Below are 25,567 nucleotides of genomic sequence, written 5' to 3'. Positions count from 1 at the left end.
ATCTAACGTTTCAAATAAAGAACCGATGAGATTTTGCAAATTTTATGCGTTTTTTTTAAAAAAAAAGGTATCAAGCTCTTAAAAAATCACCCGTTATGTACATAGTTTTTTTGTAGTAGTGTTGTCTTTTTTATTCAACTGGCCACTTACACATCTTTTTTATTTAAAAGTTTAATTTTTTTTTAGCTTTTGGTGCAGCGAAAAGCCACTTGTTTATAAACCTTAATTATTAGCAAGCAAGTATCTTTTATTTTAGGTCTGCTCATTATTTATTAATCCTATGTATAATATTTAGCAAAAAATTTGCATTATTTCAATTTTTGTCTTAAAAAATCCTTATAATTAAAATATTAAATTTGAGTTAAATTTTGTTATCAAAGAAACTAACTACCTGTATACTTGCTATTTGCTTCATTCTAAGCCACATTTGCTTCTGGGTTAATTCTAATAACTATGTACGCGCATAGAATACTCACCATATGTTTGCTTATCCACATTTGCACTTTCATGCATACACACACTAGTTAATGTTTAATTATAGTCATAATAGCTAACATCAGACAAACTTCTGTCCATATGTACATATGTATGTATGTAACTTTTCGCAAATACGAAGCACTTTGCACAACATCCCAGCGACATAAAAAAGTTAAAATGTACTACTAAATAAAAGCTTTCATGGTGGGTTTTTTTAAAGGACCTTCCTTCAGAAGTAAATAGTATCAGAATCATGTCCTTTGTGGGCAGACGAGAAAAAGTTTTTCCAAAGCAACACAAGTCAAACAGAGGAGAGTGGTTCGTGCAAAGCTAATTTTTTTACCGCTAAGAAAATCGGACTCAAAAGCCCCAAAACTTTGGGTATTCCCAACAAAAAGATCAGAGAATCAAGCACGGAAGGTCTATCGCTTCAAAACATCAGAAAGAAAAAGAGCTTCTAGTTAGCCGCATTCTAACTTTACCGGCTGGGATAAGTACTCGTAGTGTGCTCTGTGTGATGGTGTGATTGGCTACACTTAAGCATTAATGGATGACTTGTAGCAGCTGCTTTTGCCACTTCATGACATAATTGGCCATATTTAGAAAGCAATGATAAGTAACAACAATAAGGAAAAATTGTTTAAGCAGAAACGTTGCGGCAATTTCATAGTTTTGTCATTAGTATGTTAAGTTTGGAAATAAAGTGAAACGAAACTTTTTAGCTTGAACACAAATTGAGTAGAGCAATTAAAGTAAAATGACTTTAAATATGTTGACAGCTTTAAAAAGTTGATATAGAAAAACTGTTGTTACCTGATTGTTGTGGGAAATCACGCAGGTTTTATTATTAACATCACTAATGGCTTTATATTTTCACCTCGTCGCTTGGCGCGCAATATAAGATTATCTGAAATTTACACGAAAGGGCAAATAAGCTAATTTTTTTTTATTCAAAACTTTTGAATGGTTTTCTAACTAAACTTACTAATATGAGCTTCTATTATAACCAATCACCATTAAAATTGTGAAGTGTGCAAGCATTACGTGTCAATCGATGATTTGTAACTTCATGTGATATTACACAATTATTCTTTAACTTGGAAAGAGGATATAAATTTTTGGTAGCTAAAAAACTGGACATAATTTTTTTATATACTAAAAATTGTAGATAACTTTTTGGTCTTGAAAACTGGACATACATTTTTTCAGTTCATGACTGGACATAATTTTGGCCATATAAAAACTGAACCTACTTTTTTTATATTTTAAAACAGTACTTATAAAGGCGACACTAGAAACTAAATAAAATCTTGCCATTGATAATTGGTTATAAAATATGTCTATGTGAGGGAGATCATTTGCGTGCCTGTTACCATCAATTCTATTTTAAAATTACCATAAATTTATGTACAAGTTTTAAACTAATTGAAATTTATGTCAAGTTTTCGAACAAAGAGAAATTTATTTCCCGTGTTATATAGCCAAAAATTGATGACCACTTTTAAAATTGCCAAAAGTTATGTACAGCTTTTAAGTGACCATAAGTTTTTGTTTAAACTTTAAATGATCAAAAATCATGTTAAGTTTGTAGCTTTTTTAAGGATTTAGGCAAATTATGTAAGGGTGGTCCTTAAAATATCAACATCTGATTTTGTAAAAAAACTCAAACAAATGACAGTCTTTGCTTAGCATTACATAATGAATTCATCTGGTAATGACTACGAATTTATTTGAATAATATCAATAAGATTTCAAGTTTTTAAAACTCTGGTAGCGATGCCTAAAAATTATTTTAAAATTTTGCAGTCTTAGAAATAGTGCCCCATAAAAAATTTAGATGTGGATGTTTTTAAGAACCACATCGTCTGCTGACATAATCATTCTAAACTATCCTCAAAAAAGGGGGTGACACTTCATCAAAGTGTACTACATAATTTTCAGTTTTTGTGCAACTCACTTTCAAGCGTTGATAACTGACACATGCGAGTCATTTGAAGTTAACTTAAAAAGCAACTCAACTGACACACTTTTCCGAAATACTAAGAACGTTGCGTTCAGCTATTTTAGAGTGACCATGTCACCGCAAAAATCTGTACAGTTAATGCTGACTGGCAAAACAAAGGCTGAAACTTGCAAATATACTTTACTAGTGCTGGCCGTGTGACGAAAAATCGCAAATTTGTACTTTCATAAGATAGACGACTAAAAAGTGTTAAAGAAATGGTAGAAGAAAAAATTGTCCAAGAAATGCTTGCAAAGTTTACTCATGTCCCGTACAGGGGCAAAGTTCAGATTCTTCTGTAGAGACTCAAAAAATTAAAACAAACTTTTTTTCATCTAATACCCAAAATCGATACTAACATATTCGAAGATATCACATGTAATTTTTTGTCCCGACTGAAGTCGATTAAGGCGTGTCACACAGGGGTCAAAGTTCAGATTACCCTTTGAGGACGTCTTAACCGACTCCAATCGGGACCAAAATTTGTATGTGATATCCTCAACTTCAGTAGTATCGATTTTGGGTATTAAATGAAGAAAATATTTTTAATTTTTTGAGTCTTAACCACCTCCAATCGAGATCAAAATTTATATTTGATATCTGTGATTGCGGTATTACCGATTGAGGGGGTGAGATTGAAGAAAATAGTTCCTTTGATTTTTTTAAGGACCACCCTAACCTCTATAGACGTTTGCATATATACATTCAGAAGCAGACTTTAAGCAGTTATCCTCCAGCCTACATACCAGTGCTTAAATGTAAGCAGTTGTATGTATGAGTATCTACTCATATTTTGACCATACAAACGCTTAAATATTTCAGAGAGCAAAAAGACTTACATGTGCTTGTGCCTTAACATTTTCTACGCAGACTTGATAAAAAGTTGCAGCAGCAAAAAATTTACTTTTGCTTAAATTGTTTGCTACTCTCACAAGAAAAAACTCATCGCTCTGTCGCACAGTAGTTAACTAGATTATTTTTAGTCAATTATGACTATAAGTACAAGTATATAATAAAGAAAAATCGGACTTTTCATGTCAGTTAATATATTTTTGCAAAAAAAAATCTTAACCCTTGGAGTAACTTTCTAAATCTTAACCCTTGACGTCCAAGAGATCTAAAGAAGTAACTTTCTAATTTGCGGGCATTAGGGTGGAGCGAAAAAATAATAATTTCGCTTTCGAAATTCTAATCGTGCGGAAAAGTTACGTTACATGATTACATTGAACCGTATTAAACCATCTTTCATCGAATAATATTTACGGTCGCCCCAAGAGCCTAAATATTGCAAAAAGGCTCGCAAATTTGGAAAATATGCGTAGCAACGATATTCAAAATCATTGTTGAAAATCCGAAAAGAACACAAAAGACTCCTAATTTGAGAGATTTTTCAAAACTTTAAGGCTCCTTGGGGCGACCGTAAATAGTATCGCATCGGGAAAATGATTTAGCATCGTTGAATGTGACTAAGTTATGTTAAATTTTCCGTACTGTTTGAATTACGAAATCGAAAAATTGATTTTTTTGCTCCACTGCAATGGGATAGTCCATGAGTGTGCCTGAGTGAAAGTAAAGTGAAAAATATTTTGAGCGAAATTTGCTTAAACGAATATACTTTCGTATGTACAGATGAATCCAATAAGTTGTTTATAAGCGCTTTAAAATACCTAAACATAAATATGCATACATATTTAAATTTAAATTGCAAAACGACAATTTCAAAATTATTGCCTGCAAAAACTGCCAATCACAATCGTGATGTTCATTTAATACTTTATTTAAAATGCTTATATCACCCACATTTTCCATATTCTGAGTTTCATTTGAAATTTCACAATATTTTCAAGTGAATAAAGTTGATTTGTGTTTGTTGTCTATCTATGCCATTGCAGCACAATGACGCATTCGCTTATGACGCTGGACATATCTGGCAATAAAATGCAGCACATACCACTCGAGGCGTTGCAAAAATTGCATTCGCTAACACGGCTTGTAGCGCAAAGGTGAGAAAAATTTGAATATTTGACTTCATTTACATTTGAGAAAATAAAAACTTTGCATTGATATGAAATACACAAACCGTTAGTTTTTCTGAATTGCTTTTATCGTTCTTTGGTTGTTTTGTTTAAGTTTACAAACTATTTTACTACGCTTTAGCGAGTTTTGTTATCAGTTATTGCGATTTAAATTTTCTGTAAAAATGTAAAAACTTTTTTTTTAGTTTAAACTTTACTTTCTGTCAAAAGGTACTTACAAACAGCCTAATCGTGTGTTTGTCTTGCAACTGCAACTAAAACCTTGTCCCAGGTAATAAACTTTATTTCGTCGTTGTCAGGTACTCATTGTCATCATAAGAGCACTTAAGACCAAATATTTTGTGGCATAATTTTAGGCGCAGTAATTATGACAATAGTCCTAGGATGAGTTTTTTCATTGGAGTGGGAATTGGGCTGTAGGTCATATTATTACGTGATAGTAGGATTTAACAAATATAATTTTTACATTATTTTTAGCACCAAATGTAATGTAATGTAAAATATTCTTTATAGGCCCAAAATTGTGCTACACATTAGACTTACGTTGACTTAAATCTCATAAGTTAACGCAAAAGTTATTATACTGCTAATAGGTGCTTGATAAGTTCAAATGTTTAAGCCTTCAAAATGTAGTATAGCGTAAAAAATTTCTTAATGAACAAGCAACGTGATCGAGGAACCTGTACTTTGGAGCGAATATTTAAACTCGAAGGCTGGCGTGAGGAAATAAGGAAGCGGCAAAGAGATTCTCTATACTGACATTCGGGCAATGCAGGGGCTGGAAAATTGTGGGCTAGTACGCAAGGCTGTGGTGGTGGAAGAACCATGTTTATGACAGCAAGCTCACAAAGTAAGAATTTTGATAGCGAAAAGAACGAGCCTCCAGCTGCTATTCTAAAAGGGTATTAATTTCTGGCATGGCATGGCTTAAAGCTAGGTCTGACGCAATGAATCAGTAGACAGTGGAACACATCCTCCGTGAGTGTTCAATCCTTGGTAGGCTACGGCTTTGGCTCTCCAGATTCGGTAAAAAATCTACTCTTGCTAGCGAATCTTGAGGCAGACGCCAAAGGAAAGCAGAAAATTTGCCGCAATTCGGCTATATTTTTCAACACAGCTGTTGGTTCAAGAAATAAGCGAAAATACCTTATCGCAGTATTCGTTTGTAACGATGTGGACTTTAATAGGCGCTACGAAAGTAAGCATGGGCTAGCCAGTCCCACCTTATCTAAACTAAACCAAAAAAAATCGCCAAAATAAATGTATCTTTATTGCCATGTAAAAAAACATTTAGGAATCTCTACAGCCGTGACTTCCTAATTTATGAACGCAGCTAGACCTTGATAGGCGACAATCTAGTCCCCATTAGACTCTGAATATAAGGCAATCAACTTTTGGGTTAGATACCAAGTGGAGATCCAATACAAATCCCAAGGTCCAATAGTGATTTTCAAGTGTACCGCAGTCGGAGAACCAACCCTTTCTCTAACAAAAGGGCGCATTTTTTGTCAGAGCACCCCATTTGAGATTGGATATCAAATTGAGTTCAAACTTTATTCAAAACATGGGAAAATTTTTGTATATCCTCTTGAATATTAAGAATTTCTCAAAAATCGGAAAAAAGTTGGAAAACTCTTAGCAATCTCTGTAGTTCTCTTTCCAACAAGCACCTACCGTAATTATGGCAAGAAGACCTTGGTGGTATTGGATTTAGCAAGGAACATGCAAAATGTATACAAATGTAATTTAGTTTCTAATATGCCGTTTGAGAAGTGCACATAGAAATGTATATACATATAATATTTAAAAGACATATAAAAGATGCTTAAAAAATGCTCAAGCGGCTTATATTGCATACTTTTAGGCATTAAAAACACAAGAATATAGCATAAGATTTGTCTATGTAAAATCGTTGAACTTCAGTGCTAGACCAAGTGAGTCTTAAAGGAATGTTCAATATTAATATCGTATAGCGCAAAATATAGATATGATTTGCGACCTATATCCTCATTATATCGTAGAGGTTCACAGAGAATATTTAGTTGGTAAACATCAGTTGAAAAGCTCTAATTATGATATTTCCGATTATTTCATACACTTTGCCAAAAGCAACTATTTTGTGTTTGACGTTAGACTAGCGCTATTTTGCTTTATTAGTTGCCACAGAAAAAACTGTGGAATCAAAAATGGTACTACGTAGTATTCTCCCGAATAATTGAAATCTCTTGAGTTAGCATTTGTTTCCCTTTTGATAATTTTTTTGTTTTGTTTTGTTTAATTTTGCTTTCATTCTTTGCTCAGACTACTCATCATCCATTTGTACAATAGCATTAAAACTTTCTTCAAACTTTAGTTCATATTACCTCTTCATTCCATTAAACAAAAATATATTCAAATACCTTACCCATTCTTTATCAAAATTTTTGTCCTCAAAGGAATCACATCACCTCTCTCGAAGGCAACTGGGAGGCTCTCTTCGATTCTCTGCGCTCGTTACACCTCTCCGGCAACGACATCACCGAGGTGTCTCCTTTTGGTCTTCACGAGAACGGCAATAGCGTGAACGGCGTCGGCGGCGGTAGCGGTCATCCTTCCAGCCTGGCGGCCATCACACGACACGACGAGCTCGGCAGCATGAAAAGTGCGCACAACCATGCGTTAAACACGCTCAACGGACTCAGCGGGTCTGCTGCGGGCCATACGTCCAGCACGAGTAATCACATTGCGCCAAGCAAACCTTTCAGTCGCCTACAAAAACTACTCTGGCTGGATCTTTCAAATAATCGCATCTACCACATAGCGCCCAACTTCCTGCCACGCTCGCTGGTCACCATCGATCTGTCGAGCAATCTGCTCACCGTTTTCCCACAACAACTCTTCGAGCATCTACATGGGCTGCGCATCGTATCGCTGCGTGACAATTTGCTGCGTAGCGTGCAAACGAAAGAGTTGCGGTTGGTGCGCATGCGGTTGGAGAAGCTCGACTTGGGCATGAACTTGGTCGAAACGCTGGAATCAGATTGGTTTCAGAACAACTACTCTGACGTGCATGTACGCGCGCTCAATCTGGAAAAGAACTATATACGGCAGCTACCACCGGCGGTGTTCAAGGGCACTGGCATAGCGCATTTAGTGCTGGCTTTCAATGCCATCGAGCGCATACATGTGAACGCCTTTGAGGGCGTAACTGAGACGCTGGAGTACTTAGATCTGGAGCGCAATGAGTTGAATGCAGTGCCTGGTGCGATTAGGACGCTGCACAAACTCAAGTATCTGTATCTGGCCTCGAATAATATTTATCAACTCACAAATCTGCCGGAGAACACGGATAATTTGCGCGTGCTCAGCTTGAGCGGCAACAACTTCACGATGATACCAGTGCTGGCGCTGCGTAATTACACGCAGCTGTCTTACCTCAATATGGGCTACAACCTCATTTCAGACATACCTGAGGGCATTTTCGCGGTGGACAGTTGGGGCGCAAACCTACAGACGATACTGCTGCGTAACAACAAAATCACGCACTTGCATTTGGGCTCTTTCTACGGCTTGGAGCAGATACAGGAAATCAGTTTGAGCTTCAACGACATCAATATCCACCATCCCATGGTATTTGAGAATGTTTCGCGCACACTTAAGATACTGGAACTCTCCTTCGCCGTCTTTCCTGCACGCAGTTTGGAGTCCATCGATCCGCTCGACGCACTACTGCCGCTTTCACAGCTCATGTGGCTGGGTTTGGACAATAATAATTTGAAGATGCTTTCCAACGATTCATTCGCAAATATGCGGGAACTTAGCTATATTAACCTGGCGTTTAACCAACTCAAGCAGCTGCCGCGTGGTCTCTTTCTGCCCGATGTGCACAGCCACCTCGTGGAGATCGATCTCTCGTACAATTCATTGGAAGTCATAGCACGCAATACCTTCCACAGTCTAGGTGACCTGCAGACGCTTAACCTACAATCGAATAAGTTGAAACTGCTGGAGAAGCACGCCTTCTACAATCTGGAATTTCTGCGCTACATCGATTTGTCCTATAACCAACTGGCCAACATCTCCCATGGTGCCTTCACCATACTGCCCAATCTCGCTGCCTTGGATTTGATGCACAACAACCTCTGTTCCCTTTCCCTAAAAATGTTTCATTTCGTCTCGAACACCAGCACACCGCTGCGTTTGAACGTCACCTACAATCAGATTAGCCACTTCGAGGACGAACTCAGTTCGTATATGTACATCTACAACCTCGACATTAGCCACAATGCGATAAGCACGCCGGACAGCTTCGCCAATCTAGCCAATACGCTACGCTTCCTCAACCTCGCGCACAACACCATAGGTGGGCTTGCCAACCACGCATTCGGCGACCTCGAATTCCTCGAAATACTCAATCTCGCACACAACAACATCACTTCGCTGCGGCGCCGCAGTTTTCAGGGTCTGAACAGTCTACAAGAATTGGATCTCGGCTACAATGGTCTCGAACAGCTGCAAGTGGAGCAGTTCTCGAATTTGCGCAAGCTGCGCATACTACGCGTGCGTGGTAATCGTCTGCGCGCCTTGCCACGCGAGGTCTTCATGAATACGCGCCTTGAATACTTTGATATTTCCGAGAATCAGCTATCGGTGTGGCCTGTACCCGCGTTTTCTGATGTCGGCTTTACGCTGCGCAGCATACAGATGGCGCAGAATACGCTCGAATACCTCGACTCCAGCATGTTTGTGAACTCACAATTCCTCTACGACATCAACTTGGCCTGCAATCGCATTACAGTGCTGCCTGACAACACGTTCACTTTCCTAAACAATCTCACCAACTTGGAGCTGTCGCAGAATCCACTGGTTACCACCAATCTGAAAGAGGTGTTCCTACACACGCCGCGCCTACGGCGTCTCAAAATACGTCGCATGGGCCTCTATGTGCTGCCCCAACTCAGTCTGCCCTATCTATCACACCTCGATGTGAGCGGAAATTACCTGCAGGAGCTCTCATCGCTACACGAAATGCGCCAGCTGCGCCACGTCAATGTGTCGCATAATAAAATTGTCAACGCCAGCAATATTGCCGAACATCTACCGACATCTGTGCGTGTGCTCGATTTGGCGCACAACCCACTGCGGCGCATCAGCGCGCACGACCTCGTTGCGCTACGCCACCTCACCGATCTCAATTTGCTCGACGTCAAGGTAGCCAATCCGTCGGTGTTCATCAAGCTACGTTCGCTACGCAAATTACATCTCACATCGCATCTGAATTTGGGTGAGATTGTGGCGCGTATACCGGGCCTGCAGGAGTTGCGTGTGCACTGCATGGAAACAAATATAGGGCCGGAGCTGCTGGCGAAGCTGGTGAATAACACAAAACTACAGCTGTTAGAGTTGTATGGCGGCAATGTGCAGACAATAGCACCGGATGCGCTGGCGGGCTTGGCGCGCAATCAACATTTGCTGGTAAAAATCTCACACACTAAAATATCTGATCTGCCGCCGGGCATTTTTTATACGCTGCGTGCCGTACCGCAGCTGGCTATCGACATTTCGCACAACAAAATCAATGCGCTGGCGGCGGACAGCTTCTACCCGAACAAAACCTACTGGGACACTGTGGGTACACGCAGCATTATGGGCGGACTGGACACGTCACACAATCCGCTCGAGTGCGAGTGCGGCTTGGTGTGGTTCGGTCACTGGCTGAGGCGATGGCTGCGTGAATCGGCGCAAATAAAAGTGATACAGAAGGATGAGATGAAGCGAATGGTGCAGGTGAGCAAAAAACGCATGAACTAATGAAAATTTTTTTATGAGAATTTTTATTATTTACTTGAAATTTATGTATGAACTTTGTTCTCACTTTTTTAATGCTTTTACGTTTCGTTACCCTGCACGAAGTTACCGTTACCCGTACACGTTATGCGCGTAAGCTTCTCGGTTTTAATTTTTTAGCTCTTTTTACTATTTAGTTAGTTGAGTTATTTCAGCACAAATCGAAGCTACTGCTTACTTTACCCTCTTTATCTCTTTCCGCTCTACAGCGCGCGCGCGCCAACACATGTCACGATCCGACAACTGGCCGTCGCCTACCCATATTGGAGATTTTTCCCGAAGACCTGTTGTGCCAAGCGAGCGCGCTTAGCAGTTCGAGTGAACGTCTCTTTCTGCTCTCGTTTGCGGCGATTGCGTTACCGCTCTTCACAATGTCACTTTGATAATTGGAAGCGTAGTAAGAGGCGTGAACTTAGCTGTAGGAAACATACTACTACGAGCGCATAGCTGGAGCGAAGGAACGAGCGCCATGCACTCGTCACATATTTGTAAAGTACTATAAAGAGAGGCACCGTAAGTGTGATGTAGCTGTAAGAGTTGCCATGTAAAAACGATACAAAAAAACTTAAACCAAACCTAACTGGAATGATTATTGCTTTAATTGTTGAAAAGAGTGGAGAAAGAAAACAAAAGTTGTTAGCTGAAAAAATGTAAATTATTGTAAATTTCTTAAAAAAAACTGTTATCTATAGACTATAGTTCTAGCTAATGTAAATCTGATAGACTTAAGAAATAAGTTTATAAATAAAAAAATATTTGAAGCCGTAATTGTTTTTGATTTTGATTTTATATTTGTGTTGAGCGATGGGAAACAAGAAATAATACTTACGTATATTGTTGAAAAAAGTGTAGATTTTAAATAATTATAGAAAATACGGCGGCATTATACGATAACTGTAAGCGCATTGATTCCTAAAGTAGTAACTTTTTAATAACAACTATGCAAATAGGATAATACATAGTAATAAAATATAAAATATACTAAGTATAGCACTTGGATAGCATAAATTGTAACAAAACCTATTTATAAAATGCATGAAAAAATTATTGAACTCGTCTAAAACGATTTGGCGAAAGATTGGAGAGAAAGAGAAAAGGTGAAAAAAACAAAAAGATCTACAAATTTATTTCTCTCTTAAGTGAAAGTTATTTCGTTAGAACTTTTCGAATTAAAATTTGCTATTGCATACTTTTTGGATTTTCTGCCAACGCAATTTCAGCTATTATTTTTTAAAGGCATGATATAAAGTTAATCTAAAAAAAGAAAGCACTCTTTGGTTCTGGACATTTGGAACAACTTCAACAGAAGCTAGCTGTTTTAGTGCTGGTTATCTAGCTGTAAGGTGTTAAAATGTCAAAATCCTTAGTCAAGGAATTGCACACAATAGGAGAAATTTTCAAAAATTTCGAAAATCTTTTTGCATCAAACCAATTCAAGTTGCATAGCAAAATTAATAAACTCGTAATTTTTTCAAGCAACCACTTTCTAGCTAAATTGTTTATTAAATTGTCTCGATTTTTTAAACAGCTGGCAACCCTTCCCAAAAATGTTTCACAGTGTACGTGTAATATTGCAGACATATACATATAACTATTTGTGTAGTTAAAATAAATTTGAGTTTCATAACGGGTGGCAACCTTTACTAAAAATACGTTTGACCTAAAGCTTTCTTAAATCTTTTAACTTTGGCTTCAGTTTAGAAATATCAAAAAAAAAAAATCGTGTATAATTTATTAAAATCGATTTCTTTAAACAGTTGGCAACCCTCTTCAAAAAAATATTCAGCTAAAACATTCTTAGGCCCTGTTCGTTTGACAACCAAATTGTGATAAATATTTCAATTGACTTCTGAACTAATTTGAACTAAGCATTTTAAACAGGTGGAAACCCTGCTACACATAATCTAGATATAAAGATTTTTCAAACTCATTTCGATTAATACCCATCTTTTGATGATTCATTTAACTTTTAAATGATTTAAATTTAACTCTTTAAACCAGTGAGGCAAACCTCTTCAAAGAGCTTAAAAATATTCCTATTTTTCAAACTAGTTGCTAAGCTCATAGTTTATTTCAGATCAAAAGTAAAATACTTAAATAAAAATCAATGCAAAATTCACTTTTGGTCCTGTTTTAACTTTTTTTAATACCTTATTGCATTTTTTCTGACTTTTTCGGATTCGGGTAGTGATCCCGCCACCGTAGCCGAGTGCTTCGATGTGCCTACTGCCGCTCGGGAGTACATAGTTAAATTTCTGGTCCCAGAAACATCAAAGAAGTTCTTTTCAAATAGCGGCCGCGCCTTGGCAGACAATGGCGAACCTTCGGGTGTACTTGTGCCATAAAAAAAACTTCTTCGGAGGTGGAGTGAAAATGCAGATCTCTCAATTTGTGTCACTACATCAAGAAGCAGAAAACGAATCGGAAGAGAAGCACGTAGACAATTACTGCAGCTAAAGCGCTCTACGACTCAGGATATCTAAGAGGCTGCAAACAACTTGCAAGGGTAACGCTAAAATCCTCGACATAGTGGGGTTGGAGTACAGTAGCTGTCTCTATCAGGTCACGGAAATTTACTTCTATCGAAATTTCTATGTCCATTATCTCTATAGACTCCCAGATCACATCGGTATTTTTCTGGCTGAGTTATATGCAATCGACATGGTGGCAAGGCTGGTGAGCATGATCAACCTAGCTCCATCTAAACTTTCCTTCGTTGTTGACAACGACTAACTCGATATGTATCAAGGAATGGCGAAGATCCCTACCCTGCGATTTCTGTCTTCATTAGTCGAGAGAGTGACCAGGGCAGCCACCAACAGTAGGTGGGAAANCTTAAGTGAAAGTTATTTCGTTAGAACTTTTCGAATTAAAATTTGCTATTCCATACTTTTTGGATTTTCTGCCAACGCAATTTCAGCTATTATTTTTTAAAGGCATGATATAAAGTTAATCTAAAAAAAATAAAGCACTCTTTGGTTCTGGACATTTGGAACAACTTCAACAGAAGCTAGCTGTTTTAGTGCTGGTTATCTAGCTGTAAGGCGTTAAAATGTCAAAATCCTTAGTCAAGGAATTGCACACAATAGGAGAAATTTTCAAAAATTTCGAAAATCTTTTTGCATCAAACCAATTCAAGTTGAATAGCAAAATTAATAAACTCGTAATTTTTTCAAGCAACCACTTTCTAGCTAAATTGTTTATTAAATTGTCTCGATTTTTTAAACAGCTGGCAACCATTCCCAAAAATGTTTCACAGTGTACGTGTAATATTGCATACATATACATATAACTATTTGTGTAGTTAAAATAAATTTGAGTTTCATAATGGGTGGCAACCTTTACTAAAAATACGTTTGAACTAAAGCTTTCCTGAATCTCTTAACTTTGGCTTCAGTTTAGAAATATCAAAAAAAAAATATCGTGTATAATTTATTAAAATCGATTTCTTTAAACAGTTGGCAACCCTCTTCAAAAAAATATTCAGCTAAAACATTCTTAGGCCCTGTTCGTTTGACAACCAAATTGTGATAAATATTTCAATTGACTTCTGAACTAATTTGAACTAAGCATTTTAAACAGGTGGAAACCCTGCTACACATAATCTAGATATAAAGATTTTTTAAACTCATTTCGATTAATACCTATCTTTTGACGATTCTTTTAACTTTTAAATAATTTAAATTTAACTCTTTAAACCAGTGAGGCAAACCTCTTCAAAGAGCTTAAAAATATTCCTATTTTTCAAACTAGTTGCTAAGCTCATAGTTTATTTCAGATCAAAAGTAAAATACTTAAATAAAAATCAATGCAAAATTCACTTTTGGTCCTGTTTTAACTTTTTTTAATACTTTATTGCATTTTTTCTGACTTTTTCGGATTCGAGTAGTGATCTCGCCACCGTAGCCGAGTGCTTCGATGTGCCATAAAAAAACTTCTTCGGGTAACGCTAAAATCCTCGACATAGTGGGGTTGGAGTACAGTAGCTGTCTCTATCAGGTCACGGAAATTTACTTCTATCGAAATTTCTATGTCCATTATCTCTATAGACCACATCGGTATTTTTCTGGCTGAGTTATATGCAATCGACATGGCAAGGCTGGTGAGCATGATCGATCTAGCTCCATCTAAACTTTCCTTCGTTGTTGACAGCGACTAACTCGATATGTATTAAGGAATGGCGAAGATCCCTACCCTGCGATTTCTGTCTTCAGTAGTCGAGAGAGTGACCAGGGCAGCCACCAACAGTAGGTGGGAATATCTGCACACCTGCATGGTATCACGCTCGCCCTGGCCACGGCTCGACGAAGGAACAACAAGGTTTTCAAAGCCAAACGGAATACTAACGGGTCACTAGATCATTGGACATATGGCTGACAGGTTCGAAGCCCCGCATAACGATTTCTGTAGAAGCTTCAGAGATGAGGAGGAGATGGAACTCCACCCCTGGGCATTGCAATGCGCCTTTGCAATGCGACTGACTCATTTTCAGTCATAACACTTTACAAGCAGTTTCTCTCTCAACGAAGAGAGAGACTTTCTCTGATAGACTCATACTATTCTACAGTAGACTAACTACATACATTCCCAATGGTGGGTGTCTCTGCTTAAAAGACAGGCACACTCAGGAGTAAGGAACAGTGGTGGTTTATGTTTACATCTTCAAGCCTTCGGTGGAAATGGAAATCGGTATGTCAGCTACTCATTCCTCCCTTGATGAGAACCATTTGTATAAAAATGCTTAACCTCTGTAAGCCTGGTGAAAAAATACCCCAAAATTGGACGCTACAATTTCCAGCCTATTAAAGAAAGGATTCTCACTCTATTAGTAAATGTATGCGGTAAATCTATAAACGTATAACTAGAAAAAAAGCAATAGTTGCTTAACTTCAGACATATATTGGTACGACTATATAAATAATAAAAAACGTAAAATTTTTTGATTATTCTTATTATTAAAAAGAAATAATATTATTTTAAATTTTTTAGGAAAAAGTAAAGTAATTTTTCGAGCGAGCCTGGTGGGATCTGTGNTAACTTCAGACATATATTGGTACGACTATATAAATAATAAAAAACGTAAACTTTTTTGATTATAACAATAACATAAACTTCTTTTCTTTGAAAATAACGAAAAAACTAAATTTTAATCGAATTATTTATTCTTATTATTAAAAAGAAATAATATTATTTTAAATTTTATAGGAAAAAGTAAAGTAATTTTTCGAGCGAGCCTGGTGGGATCTGTGGACGCCCTGCACTCACGCACTGAAAACTAGTTAGGTGGGGATCGCCAGTGCGTGAATCGAACTTCAGCTACTAATGATTTGAAATCACGGACGCATCTGTTATAATAGTTGTGATCTATTGAAAATGAGTCGGGCCTCTCAGACCCCACCAGGCACTGCGAAAGTTAAATAGATGTCTTAGATCGATGTTATTAGTGGTCATAGTGTATTTGTTTCGAGGCGTTTCCACGGGACTGAATCTCTGTTAGTTGATGTTAATAGACAAGAACTTCTCCAATGACAAGCGAGCACTTTTCTAAATTATTCTGAACAATTTTCCTTAGCTTAAGTGTCCGAAGTAGGTAGTAAATTTGAAACAAACATACGAGACACGTGAGAAAATTACTTAAAAAAACGACCAGATATGTAAGATCTTCGAGTTAAAAGTAAACCTAACTAATTTCACTATGAACATACATAACTTTGTAACACAGAGTAAGTAAGAGTAAAAATACTAAAAAAAAAAATATGGAAAAAATGCTATGACTAAAAATATCTCTGTAAATAAAATACTGTAAATGTATATTAACATAAATGTGTATATAAATGAAGTATATTTACTAGTGTCTATAACTCTTATCTATTTAAACACATACCTGCAGACACCTTCACACACTCGATTATAATATAAAAAATGTAGATATACCTTTACTAAAAATAATAAATAAACCGATAAAATAAGGCCAACAATAAATTGACTGTAGTTTAGTGATAGTTTAGTNAGTTGATGTTAATAGACAAGAACTTCTCCAATGACAAGCGAGCACTTTTCTAAATTATTCTGAACAATTTTCCTTAGCTTAAGTGTCCGAAGTAGGTAGTAAATTTGAAACAAACATACGAGACACGTGAGAAAATTACTTAAAAAAACGACCAGATATGTAAGATCTTCGAGTTAAAAGTAAACCTAACTAATTTCACTATGAACATACATAACTTTGTAACACAGAGTAAGTAAGAGTAAAAATACTAAAAAAAAAAATATGGAAAAAATGCTATGACTAAAAATATCTCTGTAAATAAAATACTGTAAATGTATATTAACATAAATGTGTATATAAATGAAGTATATTTACTAGTGTCTATAACTCTTATCTATTTAAACACATACCTGCAGACACCTTCACACACTCGATTATAATATAAAAATGTAGATATACCTTTACTAAAAATAATAAATAAACCGATAAAATAAGGCCAACAATAAATTGACTGTAGTTTAGTGATAGTTTAGCGCAATAAAAAATTAGCAAAAAAATATTTAGACTTCTAGGAGAAAATAATTTGGAAACCTTAGAAGAAATATCAGCACTGTGCAATTGATTAAAACTTATTTTATATATATAATTTTAGTTAAAGGGCAAATAATTAAGAAATAATACCAAAAAAATGCGTTTATTTATTGGGAGGTATGTATGTATAAAAACATAAATAGTTACAAGAAGCACTTTTTCACTAGCAAAAGACCAGTAGAGAATGCAAGTAAATTTAAGTTAATTAAGTAAACTTTTTTAAATAAAAGGAATGAAACATTTTTTAAACAAGAAACTAAATTAGATTGGTTTACTATCAGATTCCATGCATAGATGTATATTAGGGTGCATCACTCTCTATACAAAAAAAAAAAAAAGAATTGGTACTATTTTCCCATTTTAGTTATATAATTTAATTATATTTAAAACTTCTGCCCAAATATTTCGAAAGAAGATTAAGATTCATGTAAGCTTGGCTGATTTGAAAATATGTATCTCCAAAAAATTTGTTTATTTTTATTTCGTTTTTTTTTGGAACCATAAAATAAATTAATAAATTGTTCTAACATTTTTATGCAGACCCTTTAAGCGTGAACTCTTCAATCATTTGAGTTTTTTTTTGAAAAAGAAAAGTTTTACAAAATTACTTTCTTTATACAAAAAAGCTCTATTTTTGGAGGTATTTTCAAGTCGGTAAATCTTAATAGTCTTTGGAAATAAAATAAATTTGATAATGCGCGAGGGAAAACTGCACCGTTTTTTGTGAGGCACCCCAATGTTCAGAATTAATATTGAACCTTTTCAATCAAGAGCTTTCATTTTATATTCGAATATGCCTATACTCTGATTGCTTAAAATTTATATCTACATTTTCGGGATCCTTAAAAACTTCCAAATATCTGCTAGAAAAGCGCAGAAAATTTTTCTTCACATTAAAGTCAAAGTTAGTTTGGAGGCCAGTTCCAATATTCGTTGGCTGAATTTTAATTAGATATTTTTTTTGCTACTTTCTTTTATAAAATGGACAATCGTGATACTAATTATAATTAAAGAAACTGCAAACTTTTAAAATTAAGCCACTACAAATACTAACTAGCGTAAATATTACGCGCTTATGTGCATATAAAAATAAACATAAAATAAAATTAAAAAAATAAATAAAAAATTAAGTAAAAGTGAAAGTAAAATTAAACTTAAAACAAAATTATCAAAGTAAAATATAAAAAATTAAATAAGAAACTATAGTAAAAACAACAATAAATTATTATACTGAGGGAAACTAAATTTTAAATATAAATTCAATTTGTTAGAAAAGCGCTTTCACATAGAAATAAAAAGCAGTTGTTCAGCAAAATTAAAGCACCCTAGCATAATGCAGTTGCAATTACTCAATTGCAGTTTGAAAGTGTTAAAGTGTGAAGGGAACTGCAAAACATTTATGCTGAAAATATATATCTACATAAATAGTTAATTTAAATGAAAATTATTTAACAATAAGCGGAAACGAAATTCGTTATTTGAATTGAACTGATGCATTTAATATAACAACCACAACAACAACAACAGGACCAACAATAGCATATTTGTACATTCATACATATAGAGTTACAAATGAAGGAAACCAATAAAAAAAATTACTTTCTAAAACTAAATCGAAATATTTAACATTTATTAATTGAGATTGGCCAGAGCATATGGGTAACATTTTTTATATGAAACATTTTTAAATAAGACAATTTAAAACCTGTATACTATTTTCAGTTAAAAGTGTATGACTTTGCTGTTATTTGTATTAATTCATTTTATATGCATATAATTTCATAAACTTAAAAATAAAACAAATTTTTTCTAGAGTCTACAGTTGAAATGGAGGTCAAGTAATTAACAAACTTCAAACTTAACTTCATCAAAAGTAGACGACCCCCACAATCAATTCAATATTTCAAAATTGAGGGATTCTTATCCCGATTCCGAATTGCTGCCTAAACAAACTGGGTAGCGCGAGAAAAAATTCAGCGCACGACACAATAACTATCAACTGTTTAATCATAGCATGAGCGACTACCTGGGAGGCAGTAAGTGACTATTCTGAGCTTTGCGACACCGATTATCTATGGCCCGCTGTCATTTCAATTTTGATCCAGCTAGGTGTCCCGTAGAAAGCCATTATTAGATACAAGTTGTTTTGCAGCGCTAAAGCTGTGAATATGTGTCATTATAAGGTTGATTTCAAAAGAGAATGAGGGGTAGGGATGCCTTAAAAATTTAGCACAGGTTAACTTTTAACTTCGTGGAAAACGCCTCAAGTTTCTCGGGAACCATTTCTTCGAGAACCTGGATATCTTGGGTAAAGCTCCTCTAGAATTATTCCTGGGATTTGCCCGGAAATCAAAATGGCTTGAAGGGATAGGCTTGGGGTAACCCCCCAAAAAATTGAAAATAATTCTGAACGACCGCTTCGCGTTTTAAAAAGTGGCATAACTCCGTTGTTTTGGGTACTAACACTTTCAAATTTTTAGCAAAGGTTTATTTTAATAAACCGCAGTTTCGGAAAAAGTGTTGGCTAAGGTCTTTGTGAATGGGGTGGATGATATGGATAAAGCTCAATTGAGGGCATACACAAAGATTTTTGCAAATACACGTTAAGCATAATAGAGTTGCCGGACGTGATCGATCGTGTTTGGATATAATTTGGTAATAAAGTGCCAAACGGGAACAAAAGTATTCAGAGCAATTTGAACGGGAACTAAACTCTCCGCAACGTTCTCAACAAGAACAAAATAAAAACGAAACATTCGGATACGTTTCCAATGTGAACAAAATAAGAATAAAATTATAGTTCAAAACATTAAAACCTCCCTATTATAATTGCCATTCGTACTGTCATCAGGTATGTAACTTGAGAATAGAAATCGCTGCATCTTTTAGGCGCATCAATATTACATAGTTACATCCCGAGCTAATAAAAGGAAGGTAAAAAAAGCATCGCTAACATTTTCAAGGAGGATCAAATAAGAACATTAGTCTGGGGAACGTTCTACTAGAGAACAAAATTAAAAAAAAAAAAAAAGTTTTGAGAACTTTACGTTAATAATGAGAGCGGAATCTGTTTCAGTGGTAATCACGATTGTTAATTCCCCAGCAAACATTGAAGTTAGTTGACGATTAGGGAATGATTGGAGGACTAGCCACATACTTCAATCCCAAACGTTAGAGAACGACTCGTAAAACTATTGGGAATCATAGTAATCTCAAGAAAAAGGGGGCATAGTTCTCGACTCGAGAAAATATAAATCCTCTAGTCGAATTCTATTGTTGATCACTAATGGGATTCGAATATTTGAAATTCATGCTGTTTTGCTTTAATAAAATAAAATTAAATAAAACGCTTTGTTTGTAAAATTTGTACTAAGTGTATTCGCAATAAAATAATCATGAATTATTTGAACTTAAACATTATTTATGATTCAATCATTTGAAATATTGCTTATTGACATTTATTTGAATTTGCGTTGTTTCTCTAATCGTTTTCGAATCGAATTCTAATGTAGTTCTCTAACTTCGTCATCGACTCGAGAACGATTAAAGAATTACCCTAGTTATCTAATGTAGAAATCCAAATTTCGCTAACGTTAGAGGCTATGCTTGCTGGGTCTAAGCCAGAGGAAAGCCAGATCATTTCAACTCCCAGATCGTTTATCATTAAAGTGAGCTGTCCATTTATGAAATATTCTTTCATTTTCTGAGCAAGAAAAGTTAATGCCTTAAGTCTTTCGGTGACTTTATTTGCATAATTATGTGTCAATTTTTTTTTTTTTATTAATTTTAGTATTTAAACTAAGGGAATTCTATGAGAAAGCTTTTGTTCTGGCTTCCTTTCTTCGCGAATAGTTCAGAGAAGATTTGCTTCCGTTTCGTTCTCTGTCAGAAAGTTCCTGAGACTCTAGTTCCTAAATTGTTCTTCGAGAGAAAGTACCTTAGACTTTTGTTTCCGTTTTATTCTTTACCAAGACGTTCTGGAGAGTTTTATTCCCATTTTGTTCGCTTAGAAATGTTCCCGAAAGTATTGCTCGCATTTCGCTCTCTTTGGGAACGTTCCACGAGATTTTGTTCTAACTAATACCCATTGAGAACGTTCGCGGCAATTTTATTATCATTTCGGTTTTGGTTACGAAGCGTTCTTGAAACAAAACTATGAGAACGACATTTAATTTCGATCATAGCTTTTATTGTCTATCCCTGAAAAAAGCTTTTCTGAAATTTTGCCGGTAATGCAAAGTAGAATTTCCTACAAAAAATTTTTTTATCTCACTTCTTTGTTTCACTTCGGGGAATGCAAAGTAGAATGGCCTATAATATTTCTTTTTTAATTCGCTTCTTTGCTTCATTGCGGGGAACGCAAAGTAGAATGCTGCATCGTAGTCAGCTGAAAAATAGAATGAATATCCAAAAATTATTTTTCTACCGTTACTTTCTGTGGAAATTTGTCTCGCATATAAATCATGTTTTGCTTTGTTCAATTTGCGGCGAAAATAAAGTCAGTCAATGAAGTGAAGTACAAGAGTGAGGAAGTACAATTTTAAGCTTAATTAAGTATGCATGTATGTACATACCGATCTTTAAGTAAAATCTAAATACCCAAATACATACATATGTATGTATAAAAACATATTTATAAAAATTTTAATCTTTTAAGACATTTTCTTACAATTTACAATTAATATAAATAATACAAGTTAATATAAATACATAAGTATGTACTTATCTAGGCATTCTACATTAGTTTCTCTGTAAGGCATTCTTTGTTCGCTTCTCTGGATTCTGTTTATCCATGCATTCACCCATTCGTTTGAAGGTATTGCTGTGGGTAAGGGCTTACCGCCAATGACATGCCCATGTTAAAATAATGCCTTCTTGAAGCGAGAGGGTAAGCGATTCCCAACGCCTAGCTCGTTTCCACTTTCGTTTCTTCGGTAATCGTGTTTTTGCTGGGTTGCTTAGTTTTGCCAAAGGGTTTACTTCTTTGTAGTTCTCAACGGCATTTTTTGCCCATAACCGACTTAAATTTTTTTCCACATTCGTTCGTATTTCTTTTTAAATTTTTAAATCTTTTTTATTTTCTACCAAAGTCTTTATATAATTAATTTCAAAAGCTTTCTTTTTGATGTAAATTTTATATAATTTGTTAAAAAAATTATACTGATCAGTTTTTAACTTTTCATTTTCTAGTAAAAAATAATGATAACTAAAAAACAAATTGTTCAGTTACGTGAAAAAAATATATATAAATATACATACATATAAATTATAACACACGATTGTAAAAATTAAAAGGGAGCAACTGAAAATAATTAATTACCAAAATTGTAGAAAGTTACACAGAGCAACTCACATATACATATAATTAACATATACGCGCAGCATGCGGCATAACACTAAAATTTTTACATACATATGTACATACATATATATAGTAAATACCTAAGCACTTGTATAAGTGTAATTAAGTGTAAGCGTAAATGCTGCCGGCGTTGTATTGAAAATATCACGAATTTTTAAGCATAAATGGTAGTTGTAAAAATAAGAGAAAAATAACTAAAAACGAAATAAAAGCAAACAGATATGGATGATAAAAAGTACCAACAAAATATAAATTTTAATGTGTTTTTCTTGCTTTGCTGTATTCAGCAAAAAAAAAATGGAAATATGCCCAAAAAAGGTAGGTCATGGGCGCGATATTTATGTAACAATGTACATCTTGCATCAATAAAGTTTCGTTATTTAGTACAACCAGTGGAAATAAATCAGAGGAAATCAACCTCGTCGTAGTAGCCCTCCGGATATGGCTAAAAGTCTGAAAATGCCTTTAAAACTTTAATTTTTTAAGCCTTTTCGTTTAAGTCTCCAACAAAGAACTAAAATGTAGTTGTAGTCAGAGCACTCTTCAAGCTTTGATATGAAAAAGTGGACGACTTCTAAAACGTACCACTGCAAAGTATCTATACAGTTTGACAATAGTATTTAAAAAGCATCACTATGTAATTTTAAACAATATGCACAATTGTTATTTGCAGAGACCCAGAATAATAATTATTTCATGGAGGAATTATAAAAAAAATCATCCAAATTTTCGTAAGAATTATAAAAGTCTTTTGATAATAATTATGTGTGAGAAAATTTTTAAGTCATCGATAACTATTATTTTAAGACAATAGACGTATTTTCATAATAATTATCAGCGAGTTAATATTTTTAAGTCTTCAAAGACTTTTATCTTCAGCCTTATATCAGAAAAGTCTTTTGGTAATAATTATGGTCGATATATATTTTTTAATGCTATTTGCATCGATATTTTTACCATCAATGATTATTACAATTGTAATTTTATTTACTTAAAGTTCGGGAATAACCAGATAGTTTTTAATTTCACTTAGGAAGTTGCGTCAAAGATAATTTCAAAGTTGGATTCTGGACATGGAAAGATTCCAACAAAAAACCTTTTTAACTCACTTTTAAATTTTCATCATATTTAATAAGTTTTGAATACAAAAAATCTTTGCATTAGATGATTTAAAATATCGATACAAATATCGATAAATAGGACAGCATCGATTAATTAACAAACGCGTTGCCGACACGTTGATAAAATTTGGTAAAAGTCTATATCAGTGATATTATCCATAAATGTATCTTTACTTTTTAAATTTTCATCAAACTTGTGAGTTTTCGATAAATATGACGGCATCGATAAACTTTTAAACAGGCTATGGACTTGTCGATTAAGTTTGCGAAATATCTATATTAGCAATATTAGCCTCAAATGTATCTACAAAAAAAACTTTCGATAAAAAAATTAAATTTGTTAAAACATCCATAGAAAATATTCAGATTCTCGAAGGAATATCAAAAAAAAGTAAGTGCGCCTGGGCCACACTGTGGAAGTGAAACTGACGTCACTTATCTATCTATACATACACACATTTGCTTTTGTTATATTTTTCGCTTTTTTTCTATCAATACATCAATGTTATTCTGTTTTTCCATTATCTGCATTTTTATCTTCATACTCTATCGATATAACGTCCATCAAAATATCGATAACAAAATCGATGACAAATTCGATACAAATTTCAATAGCAACATCAAAAATACCATTGATAGCTAAATCGATTAGAAAATCAATAAAAATATCGATGACAAAATCGATAAATGTCGATAACAAAATCGATAAATATCGATAACAAAATCGATAAATATCGATAACAAAACCGATAGAAATATCGATTATTTAATCGATAAGTCTCGAGAATCTCGAAAATCTCCAAAATTCCAAAATAGTTCCCAGATTGAGTCTCTGTGCCTCTCTCTATATCCCTTCGCCTTTAATTACCTTTATTTTAATCTTTCTTCCCCTATCTTCATCTTTACTTTTATCGGTATCCTCATCCTCATCTTTGTTTTTACTTTTATGTTTATCATTTTCTTCATCAACACATTCCCCTTCACCTTTGCCCTTATATATATAAGTAAAGTGTTTAAATTTACCTTGGTCTTCGTTTTTACCTTTATCTTTGTTTTTGTTTTTGTTTTTGGTTTTGTTTTTACCTTTGCCTTTATAATGTTTTTTATCTATGTACGTACTCACCTTTACTTTCATTCTTGTATTGTTATTTCTAAGTGTTATCATCTAACCTTTTATTAGCAAGTTTTTGTTAAATTCATACCATATGTATACACACAAGAAGTACTTGCACCATTTCCGTTGCATCATTTCCGTTGCATATACACAAGAAGTACTTGTTTCAGCCCCAAACATTTCCGTTGCTCCATTTCCGTTGCACCATTTCCGTTGCATCATTTCCGTGTGCAATTTCCGCTGATTTTGCCAATTTCCTCCCACTCAACCAACCGACGCTAAAGAAGTTTCACTTCAAAAAAAAAGCATCAAAATATAGATTTTCTTTCACCGTCAAGTTACTAAGCAGCATGCTGCTTTGCTTCGCTCCATCGCTACAAATTTTCCATTTATAAAGCATTTAAATTCTTCCTTATTTTTTTATCAATTTGGTGGTAAATCAAAAGAAGCCGAACTGTAGCTGTGAATTATCCTTATACAATGGTATATTTTTACAGCTCGCTTCCACTTCAAAGCCTGCTATTATTACAGGCCACAACACCCAACCGTGCATATCTGAAGCATACATGTGTACACATATGTGTATGTATGTACGTGCAGGCCCACAAGTAAGTCATAAAAATAATCCTTTCAGCGTAAAAAGTAAACAAAATGCTAAAAATATCATTGAAACCAAAAAAGAAATCAACGAAAAAAATATGTCACTCGACACGAAAATATGGTATGTATGTATGTATATTTTTGTCGCTACTTCCATTCGCATGGTTGCGCACGAGCTGCACCTTTGACTCGACCATGTACAGCTGAGCCTCTTTACCTGCTTTACTGCACTTTTGCTGCGCAGTTAAAGGAACAAAAAAAAACGACAAATAGAGTGTCAATGCTAACGTGACAACCAATGCACACATACATTTACAAACTCGGCTGCGACCATACTGACCCGGCACGTAGCGTATGCTTTGCGTTAGATTGTAAACGTGTGGCGGGTACCGTACAGTGGCGGTAGCAGTAACAAGTACAGTATATGCGAGTTCAGACATTTTTTTTTT

At 34.9% G+C, this 25,567-nt stretch overlaps 1 protein-coding gene across 1 annotated transcript in view; it reads left to right on the top strand.

Moving 5' to 3' along the window:
- LOC108365865 (chaoptin) overlaps positions 1-11,648 on the top strand; it is a 78,142-nt gene extending 66,494 nt beyond the window's left edge. Inside the window, exons 3-6 of the mRNA XM_017620056.1 lie at positions 4,372-4,482; positions 6,951-7,139; positions 7,224-10,281; positions 10,551-11,648. Of these exons, the coding sequence (XP_017475545.1) occupies positions 4,372-4,482; positions 6,951-7,139; positions 7,224-10,281; positions 10,551-10,724 (3,532 nt within the window). The 3' untranslated portion in view covers positions 10,725-11,648. The remainder of the gene's footprint in view (positions 1-4,371; positions 4,483-6,950; positions 7,140-7,223; positions 10,282-10,550) is intronic.
- Positions 11,649-25,567: the final 13,919 nt, after the last annotated feature.

This window comes from Rhagoletis zephyria, unplaced genomic scaffold, assembly GCF_001687245.7.
Source record: "Rhagoletis zephyria isolate East Lansing unplaced genomic scaffold, Rhagoletis_zephyria_1.1 Rzeph_scaffold_02031, whole genome shotgun sequence".
In the NCBI taxonomy this organism is placed as follows: Eukaryota; Metazoa; Arthropoda; class Insecta; order Diptera; family Tephritidae; genus Rhagoletis; species Rhagoletis zephyria.
This window is presented reverse-complemented; position numbering and strand designations above follow the sequence as displayed.